At 52.5% G+C, this 14,941-nt stretch overlaps 3 protein-coding genes across 3 annotated transcripts; 2 read left to right on the plus strand and 1 right to left on the minus strand.

Moving 5' to 3' along the window:
• Positions 1-1,445: 1,445 nt before the first annotated feature.
• N7458_000714 (uncharacterized protein) lies at positions 1,446-3,407 on the plus strand (the record flags this gene model as incomplete). The annotated part of the gene is made up of 2 exons (XM_056904108.1): positions 1,446-1,725; positions 1,798-3,407. The coding sequence occupies 2 exons, from the start codon at positions 1,446-1,448 to the stop codon at positions 3,405-3,407; spliced, it is 1,890 nt and encodes a 629-aa protein (XP_056771875.1).
• A 5,022-nt stretch (positions 3,408-8,429) lies between these two features.
• N7458_000715 (lysophospholipase family protein) lies at positions 8,430-10,567 on the plus strand (the record flags this gene model as incomplete). The annotated part of the gene is made up of 3 exons (XM_056904109.1): positions 8,430-8,475; positions 8,621-9,293; positions 9,364-10,567. The coding sequence occupies 3 exons, from the start codon at positions 8,430-8,432 to the stop codon at positions 10,565-10,567; spliced, it is 1,923 nt and encodes a 640-aa protein (XP_056771876.1).
• An 866-nt stretch (positions 10,568-11,433) lies between these two features.
• On the minus strand, positions 11,434-13,920 carry triA (uncharacterized protein; the record flags this gene model as incomplete). Its single annotated transcript, XM_056904110.1, has 3 exons — positions 11,434-11,604; positions 11,684-12,130; positions 12,190-13,920. The coding sequence occupies 3 exons, from the start codon at positions 13,918-13,920 to the stop codon at positions 11,434-11,436; spliced, it is 2,349 nt and encodes a 782-aa protein (XP_056771877.1).
• Positions 13,921-14,941: the final 1,021 nt, after the last annotated feature.

The raw sequence follows: 14,941 nt of genomic DNA on the forward strand, positions 1-14,941 counted from the left end.
AAGACAGGTTCCTGGTGAACACCAAGTGCAGTATGGTAGCCGGAGTTAGTTCCAACTTAGTTTAGCGGGGAACCAATCCAGGCCCAATTGGAGACGTGCAGTGGAATCAACCAGATCCAAGCTTCGTTGGAGAATAAACTATCAAGACGGATGTCAACACCCCAATTAGGAAGGTACGTATCATCAACCACGGCCTCCACTCTCAGCCATAGCTAAAGTAAACCTAAACCAAACCATAAGCCCACGGCAGAGGCCACGAGGTTTGTGGCGGCCCGCAAACCAAAAAGGGGTCACGCCGCCAAGAAATTTTTCCTTCAGGAACCAACAACAGCCAGGATCAAAACCGAACCGACTTGAAAGTATTCCGAGTCACTCAACGCAAGCAAACAAAAAAAGTACAGCACTGGGTTTCTATGTAGTGTGCTCTGTTATGGCCGTAAGACGAAAGATATCCGCCTTACACCTGATAAGCAAAGCCAAGCAACGCTTAAGCAACTTCCAAGTCTGTGCAAGGCTTGGCAGCGGTCTGTGTGTCCGGCCTCTCCGTCGGACTTCACAGTTCTCTCTTCGTGAGAGTCCAGTCAGTCCTGTATCTCCTCTGATTTCATCTGATAGCTTCAATCTGACACCGTCTTTCTCACCGTTAGCCTAATACTAGCGCCCCGTCCCGTTTTCGTGCTTCCTCCGATCTTGTTCTTTCCGTCCATTTCGCGACCCCGGAGAAATCTATACCCTTCGTGTCCCGGGTTGCCACTATATCCGCCCCCCTGTCTGGACAGACTGTAGCCGAGGCCCCTGCGAGGAGTGCTCCGTCCACGACGGCAAGTTTAGGTTAAGCTTAGTCGGTGGTTAGTTTTTCGCCTTCGACAGAGTGGATGTCGCGCACAAGAGTTACATGGCGCGGGACGGGTTGCATCCACCAGCGCCTGCTGGAGATGGTCTAGTGCGGCCTGGACATGGTCTGGTGGAAATCTTGATTGACGTGACGAGGATCCTGATTTGTCGAGCATAAAGTCTTATCTGCCGATGGCCACGGATGTCTTGCCCGGTTGGGTCTAGCGCGTGTCGCCGTGGACGGTCAATGGCGTGATAAGTCTGGGGTAAAAAGCCCAAAAAAAAAAATAGAAAATATGGTCCTGTTGGATCTTGGGATTCTGGATATTATTTTCGATTTCTCTATTTCTCTTACTTTCTCTGATTTGTTTCCTTGATAAACGTAAAACAAAATGTAGACTAATTTTCCGGGACCATCTGGTGAGAGCGTCTCGGCTCGGTTGTGTCTGCCGTAGAACGGGTTGGAGCTTGTCACTGGAGACGACTATAAGATTGCCTCGTCTGCGCTCTCACCTTCCCTTCCTTTCTCCTTTTCCTCCACGTTCTCCCACTTTACCCCCCTCTCTTTCGCCTACACCCGGCCCCTGCTTCTCCCCTCGCAGGCCCTCACCATGGCGACTACCACCCGTACCAGCTCCTCGGACATCCAGGAGTCTGATCGCGCTGTGACCACAGTTGTTGATGAGAAGCTCGCTGACCCTGGTCGTCCCGAGAAGAGTCTCGTCTCGGCCTCGTATAACCTTCAAATCGGTGACGAGGATCCTACCGACGATGAGCTGCACGGCCCGAATGCGCTGCGCCGAGTCTCAGCCCCGATCCCATGGGCTGTCTACACCGTCGCCTTTGTCGAGCTGTGCGAGCGTTTCTCTTACTACGGAACTCAGGTCTTGTGTATGTTTCTCCCGAGATCTACAATCTGAATTATATGAACTCCTGCTGACATCAAATCTCATCTCTCACCAGACTCCAACTTTGTGAACCATTCGCTGCCCCAGGTCAATGGCCCCCCTGGCTCCATCCACAACACTGGTGCCGGTGGTGGTAGCTCCCAAGGTGTCTCGGGTGCCCTGGGCAAGGGTGTGGAGGCCGCCAACGGAATCAACACCTTCAACACCTTCTGGGTCTACCTGATTCCTCTGTTCAGTGCCTACCTTGCCGATGAGCACTGGGGAAGATACAAGACCATCTGTTGGTCTATTGCCATTACCATCGTGGGTCACATCATTCTGGTCATCTCCGCCATTCCTCCCGTCATCACCAACACCACCGCCTGCTTTGCTGTCTTCATGCTTGGTGTCATCATTATGGGTCTTGGTACCGGTGGCTTCAAGCCCAACATTTCCGCCCTGGTCGTCGAGCAGATTCCCGCAGTGAATCTCAAGGTTCGCACTCTACCCTCTGGTGAACGTGTCATCATCGACCCGACCATCACTCAGAGTCGTATCTACCACTACTTCTACCTGTTCATCAACCTCGGTGCTCTGATCGGTCAGATTGGCATGGCCTACGCCGAGAAGTACGTCGGTTTCTGGCTGGCCTACCTCCTGCCCACCATCATGTTCCTGACTACTCCCTTCGTCATGTGGTGGGGCCGCAAGCGTTATCGCCAGTCTCCTCCTCAGGGTTCTGTGGTCTCCAAGGCTGTGCGTGTCTTCATGTTTGCTCTGCGTGACCGCTGGCACTGGAACCCCGTCAAGTTCTGGAAGCGCACTCACGACGGTACCCTCTGGGAAGCCGCCAAGCCCTCCAACATCGCACCCGGCTCTCGCCCCGCCTGGATGACCTTTGACGATGCCTGGGTTGACGAGGTCCGCCGTGGTTTCGCCGCCTGCGCTGTCTTCTGCTACTACCCTCTGTACTGGCTGGCCTACGGTCAACTGACCAACAACTTGACTGCTCAGGCCAGTACCATGACTCTCAACGGCGTCCCCAACGACGTCGTCAACAACCTGGACCCCATCGCCCTGATCATCTTCATCCCCATCTGTGATGCCTTGCTGTACCCCGGTTTGCGCAAGATGGGCATCCGCTTCACCGCTATCAGGAAGGTCACCGTTGGTTTCCTGCTTGCCGCCCTAGCCATGGTCTGGTCCGCCGTGATCCAGTACTACATCTACCGTGACTCGCCCTGTGGCTACAACGCCAACAGCTGTGCCACCGACGACGGCAGCATCATCCCGGCCCCGATCAACGTTTGGGCCCAGACCGGTGCCTACGTGCTCATCGCTCTGTCCGAGATTTTCGCCTCCATCACCTCCCTCGAGTACGCCTACTCCAAGGCCCCTCGCAACATGCGTTCCCTGATCCAGGCCATCTCCCTTTTCACCAACGCCATCTCCGCCGCCATTGCCGAGGCCCTGAACCCGCTCTCCAGCGATCCTCTGCTTATTTGGAACTACGGTGTCTTCGCGGTGCTCTCTGGTGTCGGTGGTCTGCTGTTCATCATTCAGTTCTGGAGCCTGGACAAGGAGGAAGATGAGCTGAACAACTTGCCCGAGGGTCGGGTTGAGGCTGATGAGAAGAGCACCCTTGGTCTCATCGAGGCTGCTGAGGTCGGTCCCGTCCGGGGTTAAAGTTGAGATGCATTAGCTTGGGTTTCTCATGAGACCATATGTATCTTTTTTTTCATATTTTCCCTTTTTTTTTTTTTTTTTTTTTTGAGTTCTGGGGTTTATGCTGGAGTCTGTTTTTCCAGACGTCCAAATCATGATATCCATGCTGATGTTCCGATACGACGGGATGCTTTAATGATTTGATTTTAATATCATCTACATGAATATTCTTACCTCATGTCTTTTCTAGTTCTGTGTAGTCTTGTACTGCGTAGTGGAGTATTTCCACGTAAACCGGCCATACAAGTGGAGCCAGCCAAGCTTGTTCATTGGAGACACATCAAGTTTGCCTGCGAATCTGGCTAGACGGAAGTTCCCAGTATCGCCAAGTACAACCAAACAAGCTCTCTTAAATGCAACCACCTTAATTCTTACAGCGGCCATCCTTGCTCTCCTCACGGCTGGTCGCATTCAAATTGAAGGAAATCTCCTGCAATTGACTTGCTCTCTAGCATCTACATAAAGCCTCCAACTCCGTCTTCCTGGTCAAACTTCGTCCATACTTCGTCCATCTCTCAACTCTCTCCTTCTATAATGGAAGGAAAGAGAAACTTGTTCTCGACGGAACTCTATATATACCACAAGACCTTCAAGCCCCGGGGAAGTCGCCCACGAAATTAAAGCGAAGTGCTCGTTGGCAAGGACAGAGGTATCCTTGGTGATCAGCATCTCTATTGACGACCTGTCACCCGTCAGGTAACCTGCAGCTCCAACGTGGAATGAACTCGTCGACTTGTTCGGGTCTGTGTATCCTCCGCCTAGAGATCATTCGCTGCAATCTATAGTGGCTGCCACAAAGCGTCGATGTCAAAGAAGTTTGCATTCTGTTTACAACTGGCTCTCGCTACTTCTCATCATGGACACATGATGTAGTTAGTTCGATATCCGAATATTTGAGCCTCTTGCACAGTCACTGACATTACCGTACAGACCCCTCAGAGCGCTTCGCTACAACTTCAATCACGAGCTTTATCAGTGAATTGTCAGAATTTCTTCGTTGCCCCTGTCCCGACCCAACTAGCCTGCTTTGGACGGCCAGGATTCAGTCATGCTGCCCTTGAACTCACTGCCTCGATCATCTCCGGGCCTACTACACTACTGGCATATCTATCTTTCACTCACTTCACTGCTGGGCACCTCACTTCTGGGTCCCGCTCGTGGCGAAAACAAGCAACTCACCCGCATAACATTCGAGGACGCGGTATATTCCTTGTGATACTGCATGAGCAGCGCATTTCTCGTCACTCCCCTGATCTCCCGGCGAGTGAATCACATCCATGCCTTCAACGGCGAAGCCCAGGTCCCCGCCACCTATACCTCGTCGTCGCTCTCTTGCCGATGTATAAGGACCCTGAACGCTGAGAATTTCTCATCTCCTACACATTTCGCCTTCCAATGCTACGAAAGCTGGCAATTACAGGCTCGAAACTGCCACATTCTAATAGCCCCGACACATATTGACTGTGGAAGGCCGAAGGAAACCGACTACATGGCCGAGTACCTAATGACAACGCACACACTCGATGACAATCTGCTCTCAAGCTAGGGCCTTGCTTTCAATTCCACCCCAATCAGAGAGCGTGAAATCTGGTTCTGTGATTCCTCTCAGCGAATCGTGATGAGGGACCTGTCTGGGCAGAAACGCCTTGAAAATGGCTCCGGCGTTGGTGACCCACATCAGATAAATCCCTCGAGGTACGATGTCGACGTAACAGTGTCTCCTGTGACGGATGTTGACGATCGGACGCCTGCCTAAGGAACGAGGCAGCAATTGGATGCCTAAGGAATGAGGCAGCCACCTGCGAGCGCGATGTTGCTTGGAGCCTCATGCGTGTCCGAAAAGGGAAGTTTCCTGGAAGAATGCCTCAGGAAAGATGGGGTGTAAAGGATCCGCCACTACACATCTTCTTCTTCTTCTTCTTCCATTCCTTCCCCAGACTTGATTCCTTCGTCAGATAGCACCGAATGAAGGCTTTTGCTTGATTTTGCTTGGCTTGTAACATCTCCTGTTGCGGATGCCCTATAGGATCACCTATTGCTATTTTATAATTATGCAAACCGTGGTATGTCATTCATTTTCATTTCAGAGGCACTACTGTGCAGTCACTGACAAATTTCTAGTCGAAATCGGCTTTCGTGCCCTTTCACGATTTTTCTATTTCCCCTCTATGGCGACTCTATACGTACTCGTTGCGGCCGCTCCAATCTCTCACTCTCATTTTCGTGTCGGAGTAAATGTCGGATGCACATCTTGAATGCACTGCTTTCTCTAAGCTCTATCGGCGTCTGGGAACTATACATGGACCCATCGGAGGCCTTGGGCTCTGAGAATCCAAGGACGAGGGATGATGAGGAGACATCTGACCTTGCCTTAGGGTCACGGGATAGATAGATATATTCCAGTCGTCGATTTTGTTGTCTCTCAACTTCTTCAACAACTCTATCAACTCCCGGTGGAACGTTGGGTTGCACAGTTTGCAGCACAATTCACGCCCTTTGGCTACTCCGGGTTCTCTGGCTTCCAAAGCTTCAAAACTTGTTCGTGGGTGAGTGTCCCCGATGACTTCTGGGCAAAGGTTAGAGACTTGGTGGAGGACGCTCCATACTTAATGTTGGCGCTAACAGGTTCCTGTGGTAGTCTCTTTCGGAATCTTGACCTTCCTAATGAATGCAAACGAGGCGCAATTGGGAACAGTTGGGTCGGTAATACACGCTTTGCGAGGGTCATACGAATCGACTCGTTCGGGAAATTGGTGGTGCTAATAAATCCGGGTCCACACCGGAGACTGTCCCTTAGTATTGTCATCATTAGGTTCCTGGCAGGGCCTCACTCCACTGTTTTGATTCAACGTCGTCCGAGTGACGTTTCGTGAACTTCTGAAGTCGATCGGCCATGGACTACCTGTTGTTCCCTACCGCTTGGCACCTTACAACCGACATGAGAGGGCAGTAAGTATATGTCGCCTATTACTTGCCTTTCAAGCTTAGGCGCGCAACTGTACTGACTTGGTTTCCTTGCGTGTATAGATTATCCAGAGCCCAGAACCGTCCTTCGAGTGTGGATACGTACCCCGCCATATATCCGACTGCACTTGGGGGCGTGATTGGCCGTCAAGACGAGGGAATGTATATATAGGGTCTACTAGAACAAGTGCTCATTCGGGGGTCCTGCCTGTTCATGTGGATCCTTCACAGCATTCCACAGCAGGAGAGGCTGTGCTGTGCGACCCGAATGCCGGAGTTGCACGATTATACTCAAGTTATCGCAAATGCGATGGGCTTCTTGTGCGAAACATGCTGGGTATACGCAGTGTACCATACCGGATTTCCCCACTACACAAGACTACTGTTCGAGGATAAGCCGCAATTCAAGGGGATATAGAATCTCCTGCCGTTCTCACCTAGAACGTACGGAATTGGTCATGTCAACAGAGCTTCTCCGATATGTATTTGCTCTCGCGGGGGGCAGCACAGTTTCGACACGATGGCTCCGGACACGAGGCCAGGATTCAGAAATGCTCTATTCCTGATCCCCAAAGCTGCTTGATCTCCACAAAGCTCTCTGCGACTGGGCCCCCGATTGACCAGGAGATGAGTAGCGAGTGAACTTCGACACTTGGAACGACGCTCTGGAACGAGTGAACGATGAGCATGGATACCCCTCTTTGTCTTTCATTCTCACTGGGGATTTTTCACTGGAGATCAAAAAATGCATCCTTTATTTGGTGGTTCTTTCCTCCATTCTGTCAAGTATCGATATCATTTAATCAAATTCACCCCCTTTCCCCGTATCATGCATCGCGTAAGCTTCGTACTACTGGAAGAGAATTTCGCAGCATATGCGAGAAGATTTAAACCTAAGAATTGCTCACCACACGCGTAGCTCCATACTACGTTACAATGTCAGCAATCCGAACCATACCTTAACTAGTTATAGAAGAAGTACTCCGTACTCTGTACAACGGAAGTATAACACGGAGTCTCGGTAATCCGTGCATAACCCCATCCTCTTCCAATCCTCTTCCAGAGTGGGCCCCTAATAATCTCCACAGTTCACGTAAGCCCACTCCTACAGGCTCCAGCTGAAGAGCCGTGGATCCTGTTCTGCGAGGGATATCCCGCTGCCTAGTCCCTAACTCCCTTGTTAGGTCGCAACAATGGGGCCTGGAAGGAGGCGTTTCACTTCGGATGCCGGCGGGAGGGATACCTTTTAACTTGTTTCGGGTATTTCTTCGCATTGGTGATTTTGGCCCCCATAGGAGGTAATCTGAAGAACAACCAGTCCAGTACTGTACACCCGATTGTGTCTGTTTTCCTTGCTCTTGTGAATAATATTGGGATTCAGTGCTAGGAATGAGTTTCTGTGGGGCCAGGATCATGTACTATTATGTATTGAGGATATCCTGGAACTAACTAGCGCTGTTCAACAAGCATCGAAGTCCGACCTAGAGGACCCCAGCTGGAGGGTACGAGAGAGTGGCGCAGGCTACGACTCAGCTCAGCCCTGTAGGGAGCCAGGGACAGAATCCAAAATAAGAATAGTAATCATAATAGGATTGATCAGATCCTTGTCCGCCACAGCGATCGAGTGAAAGACGAATATGCAGAAGCATAAGCCATACACCGCTCCGTTCGGCCCGCGGAAAGGTTCGCTGGATTCTGTGTTGACATCACGAGTTACTACTAGCCCCTCTCCACTTTGCTGCGCCATGATTGATTTGCGGATCCCTGGGCACGATCGACTAAATTGGCCATTTTGGACCAACTTGGCCAAGATGAAGATTACTGAGCAGCTGCAGGAGCTCCCAACTAATAATAAGAATAAGCTTGGGTTCTGATCGTACGGTTCCGGCCTGCCCGGCCTGCATAAATACAATCCAGCCACCCCCTTCGCTGCGCTGCCGCAGTCACCCTCGGATCGTGAAGCTCCCTGTCAGTTCACACTGGACCCTGGTGAGAGAAGAGGAAAAGTTGCCCACCATCATGAAAGTTGCTGCGCTGATCTCCGGCGTTGCGCTGGCCCTGTCCGGTACGTGATGATTGCTGCTCGCAATCGGAACCCTGCGGGCTCGCGGACCTCCTTCGGGGTCCTGCAAGGTCCCGTACACCATTGCCAGCTTGTGCGATCACAAGCCCCGTTTGGCTAACAAAAAGCCATGATCCATGGAAAATAGGTGCCATCGCTGCCCCCGGTGCTATCGACCCGGACGAGTTCTCGCTGGCTTTGCTGGGTCGAGCGTTGCCCAATGCCCCCGATGGATATACCCCGACCAGTGTGAGCTGCCCAGCCAGTCGCCCGACGGTACGCAGCGCCGCCAGTCTGTCCCCCAATGAGACCGCATGGCTGGAGACTCGTCGCAATAAGAGTCTGTCGGCCATGAAGGACTTTTTCGGCCATGTCCAGGTCGGCGACTTCGATGTGACTTCATACCTGGAGACCCACGCGAGTAGTCCCTCGAATCTGCCGAACATCGGTATTGCCGTGTCCGGTGGTGGTTACCGCGCGCTGATGAACGGTGCTGGTGCTATCAAGGCATTTGATAGCCGTACGAATAATGCAACTGCCAGTGGTCACCTGGGTGGATTGCTTCAGTCGGCTACTTATGTCTCCGGGCTGAGTGGTGGTAGCTGGCTGCTGGGGTCGATCTACATCAACAACTTCACCACCATCTCGTCGCTGCAGACCCATACGGCTGGTGCCGTGTGGCAGTTTGGGAACTCCATCCTCAAGGGCCCGGATACCGGTGGTGTTCAAATCCTCGACTCGGCCAGTTACTACAAGGACCTGGCAACGGCTGTCGAGGACAAGAAGAATGCTGGCTTTGATACCTCCATCACCGATATCTGGTACATCTTACCTTTTTCGTCAATCTGCATTATCAACAAGTCGTTATCAACTAACAGTGTGTTACCGCAGGGGCCGAGCTCTCTCCTATCAAATGTTTAACGCCAGCAATGGAGGTATTGACTACACCTGGTCATCCATCGCCCAGACCAAGGATTTCATCGACGGCAACTACCCCATGCCTCTCGTCGTAGCAGACGGCCGTAATCCCGGCGAAAAGGTGGTAGGCAGTAACTCCACCGTGTACGAGTTCAATCCCTGGGAGTTTGGAACCTTTGACCCGACCATCTATGGCTTCGCTCCTCTCCAATTCCTCGGGTCCAGATTCGTGGGCGGCTCCCTCCCCAGCAACGAGAGCTGTATCGGCGGCTTTGACAGTGCCGGCTTCATCATTGGAACCTCGTCCACTCTATTCAACCAGTTCCTACTTCAACTCAACACCACCTCGCTCCCGACTTTCGCGAAGAACATCTTCACGGACATCCTAAACAAGCTGGACAAAGCCGACGACGACATCGCATCCTACGATCCCAACCCGTTCTACCACTACAACAACCATTCTTCCCCCTATGCCTCGCAAACCGAGCTCGACGTCGTCGACGGCGGCGAAGATCTACAAAACGTCCCTCTACACCCCCTCATCCAACCCGTGCGCCACGTCGACGTGATCTTCGCCGTTGACTCCTCCGCCGACACAACCTTCAGCTGGCCCAACGGCACAGCCCTAGTCGCCACCTACGAGCGTAGCCTAAACAGCACCGGCATCGGCAACGGCACCGCGTTCCCCGCCATCCCAGACCAAAACACCTTCGTCAACCTTGGCCTCAACACACGGCCCACCTTCTTCGGCTGCAACAGTTCCAACCTCACCGGCCCAGCCCCGCTAGTCGTCTACGTCCCCAACTTCCCATACTCGGCCCTGTCCAACGTCTCCACCTTCACCCTCTCGTACAACGACACCCAGCGCGACGACATCATCCTCAACGGCTACGAGGTCGCCACCATGGCCAACAGCACCCGCGACGGGAACTGGACTGCCTGCGTGGGCTGTGCCATTCTCGCCCGCTCCTTTGAGCGCACCAACACTACCCTCCCCAGTATCTGTACCCAGTGTTTCTCGAATTACTGCTGGAACGGCACCGTCAATTCCACCACGCCAAATGAGTTTGAGCCCACGGCGTTGTTGGGTGTCAAGTCGAGTCGGGCGGGGATTTTGATGCCGACTGTGTTGTCGGCTGTTGTGGCGACTGGTGTGGCACTGTTTGCGTTGGCGTAGGAAAGGTGCATTCGGCCCCTTCTTTTGATGTTTTCATGCGGGCTTTTCATGATGTTACTGGGAGCCGCGACCTGATGACCTATGTATTCCCCCTTTTTTTTATTGTCGTTTTCTAGCCGCTGGTTGTATGTTACTTGGCGCTTCAAAAATTCACACTTTCTGATCTGATCGTTCTAAGAAGATAAAGAAGAAGAAGAAGAAGAAGACCATCTAACCGGAGATTCTCTACTAAAACCGCCTCCCAGGTTTCGTATTCCAGTTTATCTGACACATGCTACCGTCTTAATCTACATACCCTACCTCTCAATCTGATGTCAGACAACCTTATTCTAACCACTAGGGATCCTCTCCATGAGGTTCAGGTCGTTGATCAATCGCCCATCACTTATGACATCCAAGTTTCATCCGCGCCTCCCGGACGGTAAATCTGTCTGTAAGAATATGAACTCGGAGCCTTGTCAATTGTACACAGTGTATGAGTATCAGTACAGAACTATCTTGGATATGACCTACGGAAGATCAGAAATCAAGAACTTCTCAATAGATCACGTCTCACAACTGTGAGCCTGGTCTTACCAGACCATCCGAATCCAAGCGGTATAAATTCCCAAACAAACAAAAGGAAACCCTCTCTGAAAAACCCTGTCTATTGCCACGGGCATCTTTACCCAATACCCCAAGAGCCAAATGCGAATGAACCATATCTGCAAGACAAGGAGACCGAAGAGAAAAGTAGAGAAAAAGAAAAGAAAAGAAAAACTCAAGGGTTATATAACCCCGAATGCCAGCTTCAAAAATACATAATACAGAAGAGAAAAGTAAAAGAGACAAAAAGGAATATCAAGAGACCATTATAAGAAAATTCGTCAAGGCGGCACGGCCCGTGCCAGTATACGAATATTATCCACAAAGCCCTTCACCAATTCCTCATACTGGTTTGACGGATCGCCTGCCATGGCAAGATTGCCCTGACGTCGGATTTCCGCAGCAGAGACTTCAACTTCCAGCTCGTGCTCGAAATCATTTTTCGTCGGCGCCTGTCCACAACAGTCAGAAGGTTGATCTCTAGTTACACAGGTACCCCGGAAAAGGGTCAGATGCGGGGGAAAAACTCACCTCGACCGTGGCCACTTGTGTCAGGTCGATTTGGTAGGCCAAGTGTCGGTAGCTCATGCGGTCTTTGTTGCGCTCCCCGCGGCCGCCTTTGGAGGCGTCCACCGCGGGTAGGTGGGTGATATCGCCGTCGTACTCCATTTCGAGGTTAACAGAGACACGCCAATCCACGTTTGTGCGGGGACTGTAGACGTCGATGTCCGCAACACGACATTTGACGATCTTGGCAATGACTTCCCCAGTCTTTACATCGGTGGTTACACGGACTTTGGGTTTGTGGCGAGGGTTGAGATTTTGCCGGATCACGGGCGGTAGTTCCTGGGGTGAGACCTCGTAGAATGTATCGCGCTCCTTTTTATGCGCGTACGAGATTGGGATCCGAGATGAATCGTTGACCATGGACGCTTTGACTTGCTCATTGAGAAAGTTGTTCATGGCCCGATGTTGCTCCTTGAATTTTCACCGTTAGTCCTCGTCCCCAACTTGAATAATTCCGAGTGTCTACGTACCACAGTCATGCTACTCTCAAATGAGGTACGCAACCGGGACTCTCGATTGATGACGCTCTCCGTGAGAACGGGCAAGACCAGCCTCTCTCTGCGATCCATATCCATGAGATGACCCAGCTTGGCTTCAACTTCAATGATGGCACCTTGTCCTGCAGCAGCCGAACCCGCCGCGCCGGCGGCAACGTCGGTCCTCACCACCACATGCTGGAAGAGGAAATCACACAGCTGCTTCGTAATTTCCTCAAATGGGATAAATCCAGTGATTGAAGGCTCCCAGGGACCAAGTGAGCCTTGTTCTTCCACACGAGGAGCTGCAGCAACAGCAGCAACAGCAGCAGCAGCAGCGGCAGCAGGAGGAGGAGGAGGGCCGTTTGTCCTGGGCGGTGGTACCGCTGGCCCAGGTGTCCGAGTAGTGCGTGTTGTCGTCGTTGTTGCAGACCCAGCAGTCGACGCTAGAGAGTGCCTGCGCGAGGCCCACGGATCCTGGCCAGTACGTCGTGCATGTTTTGGAATCGGCGACTGCGGGTTGGGAATTATGGGGCATCTGCCTTTGGTTCGAACTGATCTTTGAGCATAGATTGGAGGTTCATTATACCGTCTCCTCTTGAGTTTGGGCTGTTGACTCTCGGTACGGTCCGTCGGTTCTTGATCTATCTCCATTTTCAGCGGATGCGAACCGCTTCTTGAGGCCGAGGGGGAGCTGGTAATCTGTGGATGTGTAGTGGCAACAGGCGAGGCGCGTGAATCTGACCCTGGGCCGGATGGAAATGCCGCTGTGGGACTCTCGTTCCACTTTCGGTCCTCAGAGGAACGGAGAGGAGCTGCACCCGCGGTATCAGACGCAGTTGCCGTGCTATTTTGTCGCGAGGCAATCTGGGGACTCGGAATCTCGGGGGGCTCCTGTTTTACACTGGCGGAAGGGAAGTGAGGGGCCGACTCGGAGTGACGAGAGGAGGGCGATATCTGTCGTGAAGCTGAGGGAGATTGTGTCTGCTTCGTGCCATGCACGGCGTAGGGACTAGACGGATTGTGGCGGGGAGAGGCGCGACCGGATGACCGTGGACGCGTGGAGGAAGGCGATTGATGAGAGAAGAAGGCGGGAGGAGGTCCCAAAGGAGTCCCTGGAACTGAACGATGTGTGGATGGAGAGAACTGATGTGAGGGAAGCGGTTGTGAGGCGGACGGGGGACTATCTCCAGGGCGGAAGGTTTCACCCGCGCCAAGCGGGTTCGTCATCACAGATTGCAGCGAGTTTGACCGTTGTTGCGCAAAATAGGACTGCGGCTCAGGGTGTTGAGGACCTGCACTCATGGGCTGCTGCGGCGTGTACGGCGAGGCCAAGGGGCCGGCGGAGGCTTGGGCATGCGAACTGTAGGCTGACGTGCCGTATGGATCACGCGCCCCGGAACCGTATGGAGTCGACACTTGCTGAGGGCTTTGGCTTGGATGTGACTGCACTGCCGTATTCAATGGCGGCGGTGGTCCTGGGGGGAACTGCTGGTAAGGCGACTGGGCCGGGCCGAAGGACGAGGATCGCCCGGGCGAGGCGTGCTGAGGGTGTTGGGCGTGTTGCAAGGGCTGCGACGGACGACTCGAGTATTCTGCGTACTGCTGCTGCTGCTGGGGCTGCTGCTGACGAGATGGATCCGACGGCGCGCCAGACGATTGACTGGCTTGCGGGGCCTTGGAGGCAGCGCCGCCGTCGGTATTCATGATCGTGCGCAAATCCATGGCGACAGCTTGCCCACCCTTTTTTTTCTCGGGTCGGGACCACCCCGATCACCAGCGCGAGCGCCTAGAATATTATCGAGAAAGACACGGCAACTGGCGATCGCGACATCCAGACCGTGGAGGGGTCGCGATGCGGACGGAGAAGTGGACAATGACTGAAGGACACTGAAGGAAGGAGAAGTTCTCGGGATGGCGCGAATCGGGGAGCTTGGGAGGATCATCGCCGCTTCGGGGAAGGGGGCTAGCAAAAAGGCCACGATTACGAATTACAGAGGGAACATGGATGATATTTACAGGAGTTTACATGGATGGATGTAAATGTTGACATTATCACATCAGATAAGAGACGCTGCAAGCTAGATCAGATCTATTCCACCCTGGATGCTCGCCACTATCGAAGCTCAATCCCGAAAGGGAGAGCTAGTGCAAGCTTGCAGAGCTATTTGCTACGCATCGGGGTTTATCATTTCACACACGTTCTGACGCACACAGAACGGGAATTTTCCATGCCAGTTGAATAGGTTTGAAGGATTTGTCCAGCTAATTTATAAGTGATTTTCCCAAGCACGACGCATGAAGCATCCAGAAGTTGAGATTCTCGAAAGGCCAAGTGGAATTTGCGATGCAGTCACGTGACAACCTGACTCAGCGATGAGTATGAAGTCCCGTGACTTGTCGTATACCTGTCGACACCAGGATGAGGGTCTAGCAACGAGGATGTTTGGCAAGTATATGAATCCAATGGTCAACTATAGATAAGCGGTTATAGTGAGACTGGGCAATCTCGTATGGCCATGAGGCGCATCATGCGCTTCTTGCGCCTCGACTGATCGTCCCGCTGTTTGACGCGTCACCGACGGAGTATACCAGGGACATCGTACAGTAATCTGAATCGGACACCCATTGGCATTGGAACGAATAAATTTGGAAATGATCTAAAAATGAGATTAGATTGTCTTGACTCTCACAAAATTTGGCTTGACCCACAGTTCCGAGGTATTTAGCTGAACCAGGCCAAGTC

This window comes from Penicillium daleae, assembly GCF_028827525.1.
Source record: "Penicillium daleae strain IBT 16125 chromosome Unknown utg000001l_segment0_segment0, whole genome shotgun sequence".
Taxonomy (NCBI): Eukaryota; Fungi; Ascomycota; class Eurotiomycetes; order Eurotiales; family Aspergillaceae; genus Penicillium; species Penicillium daleae.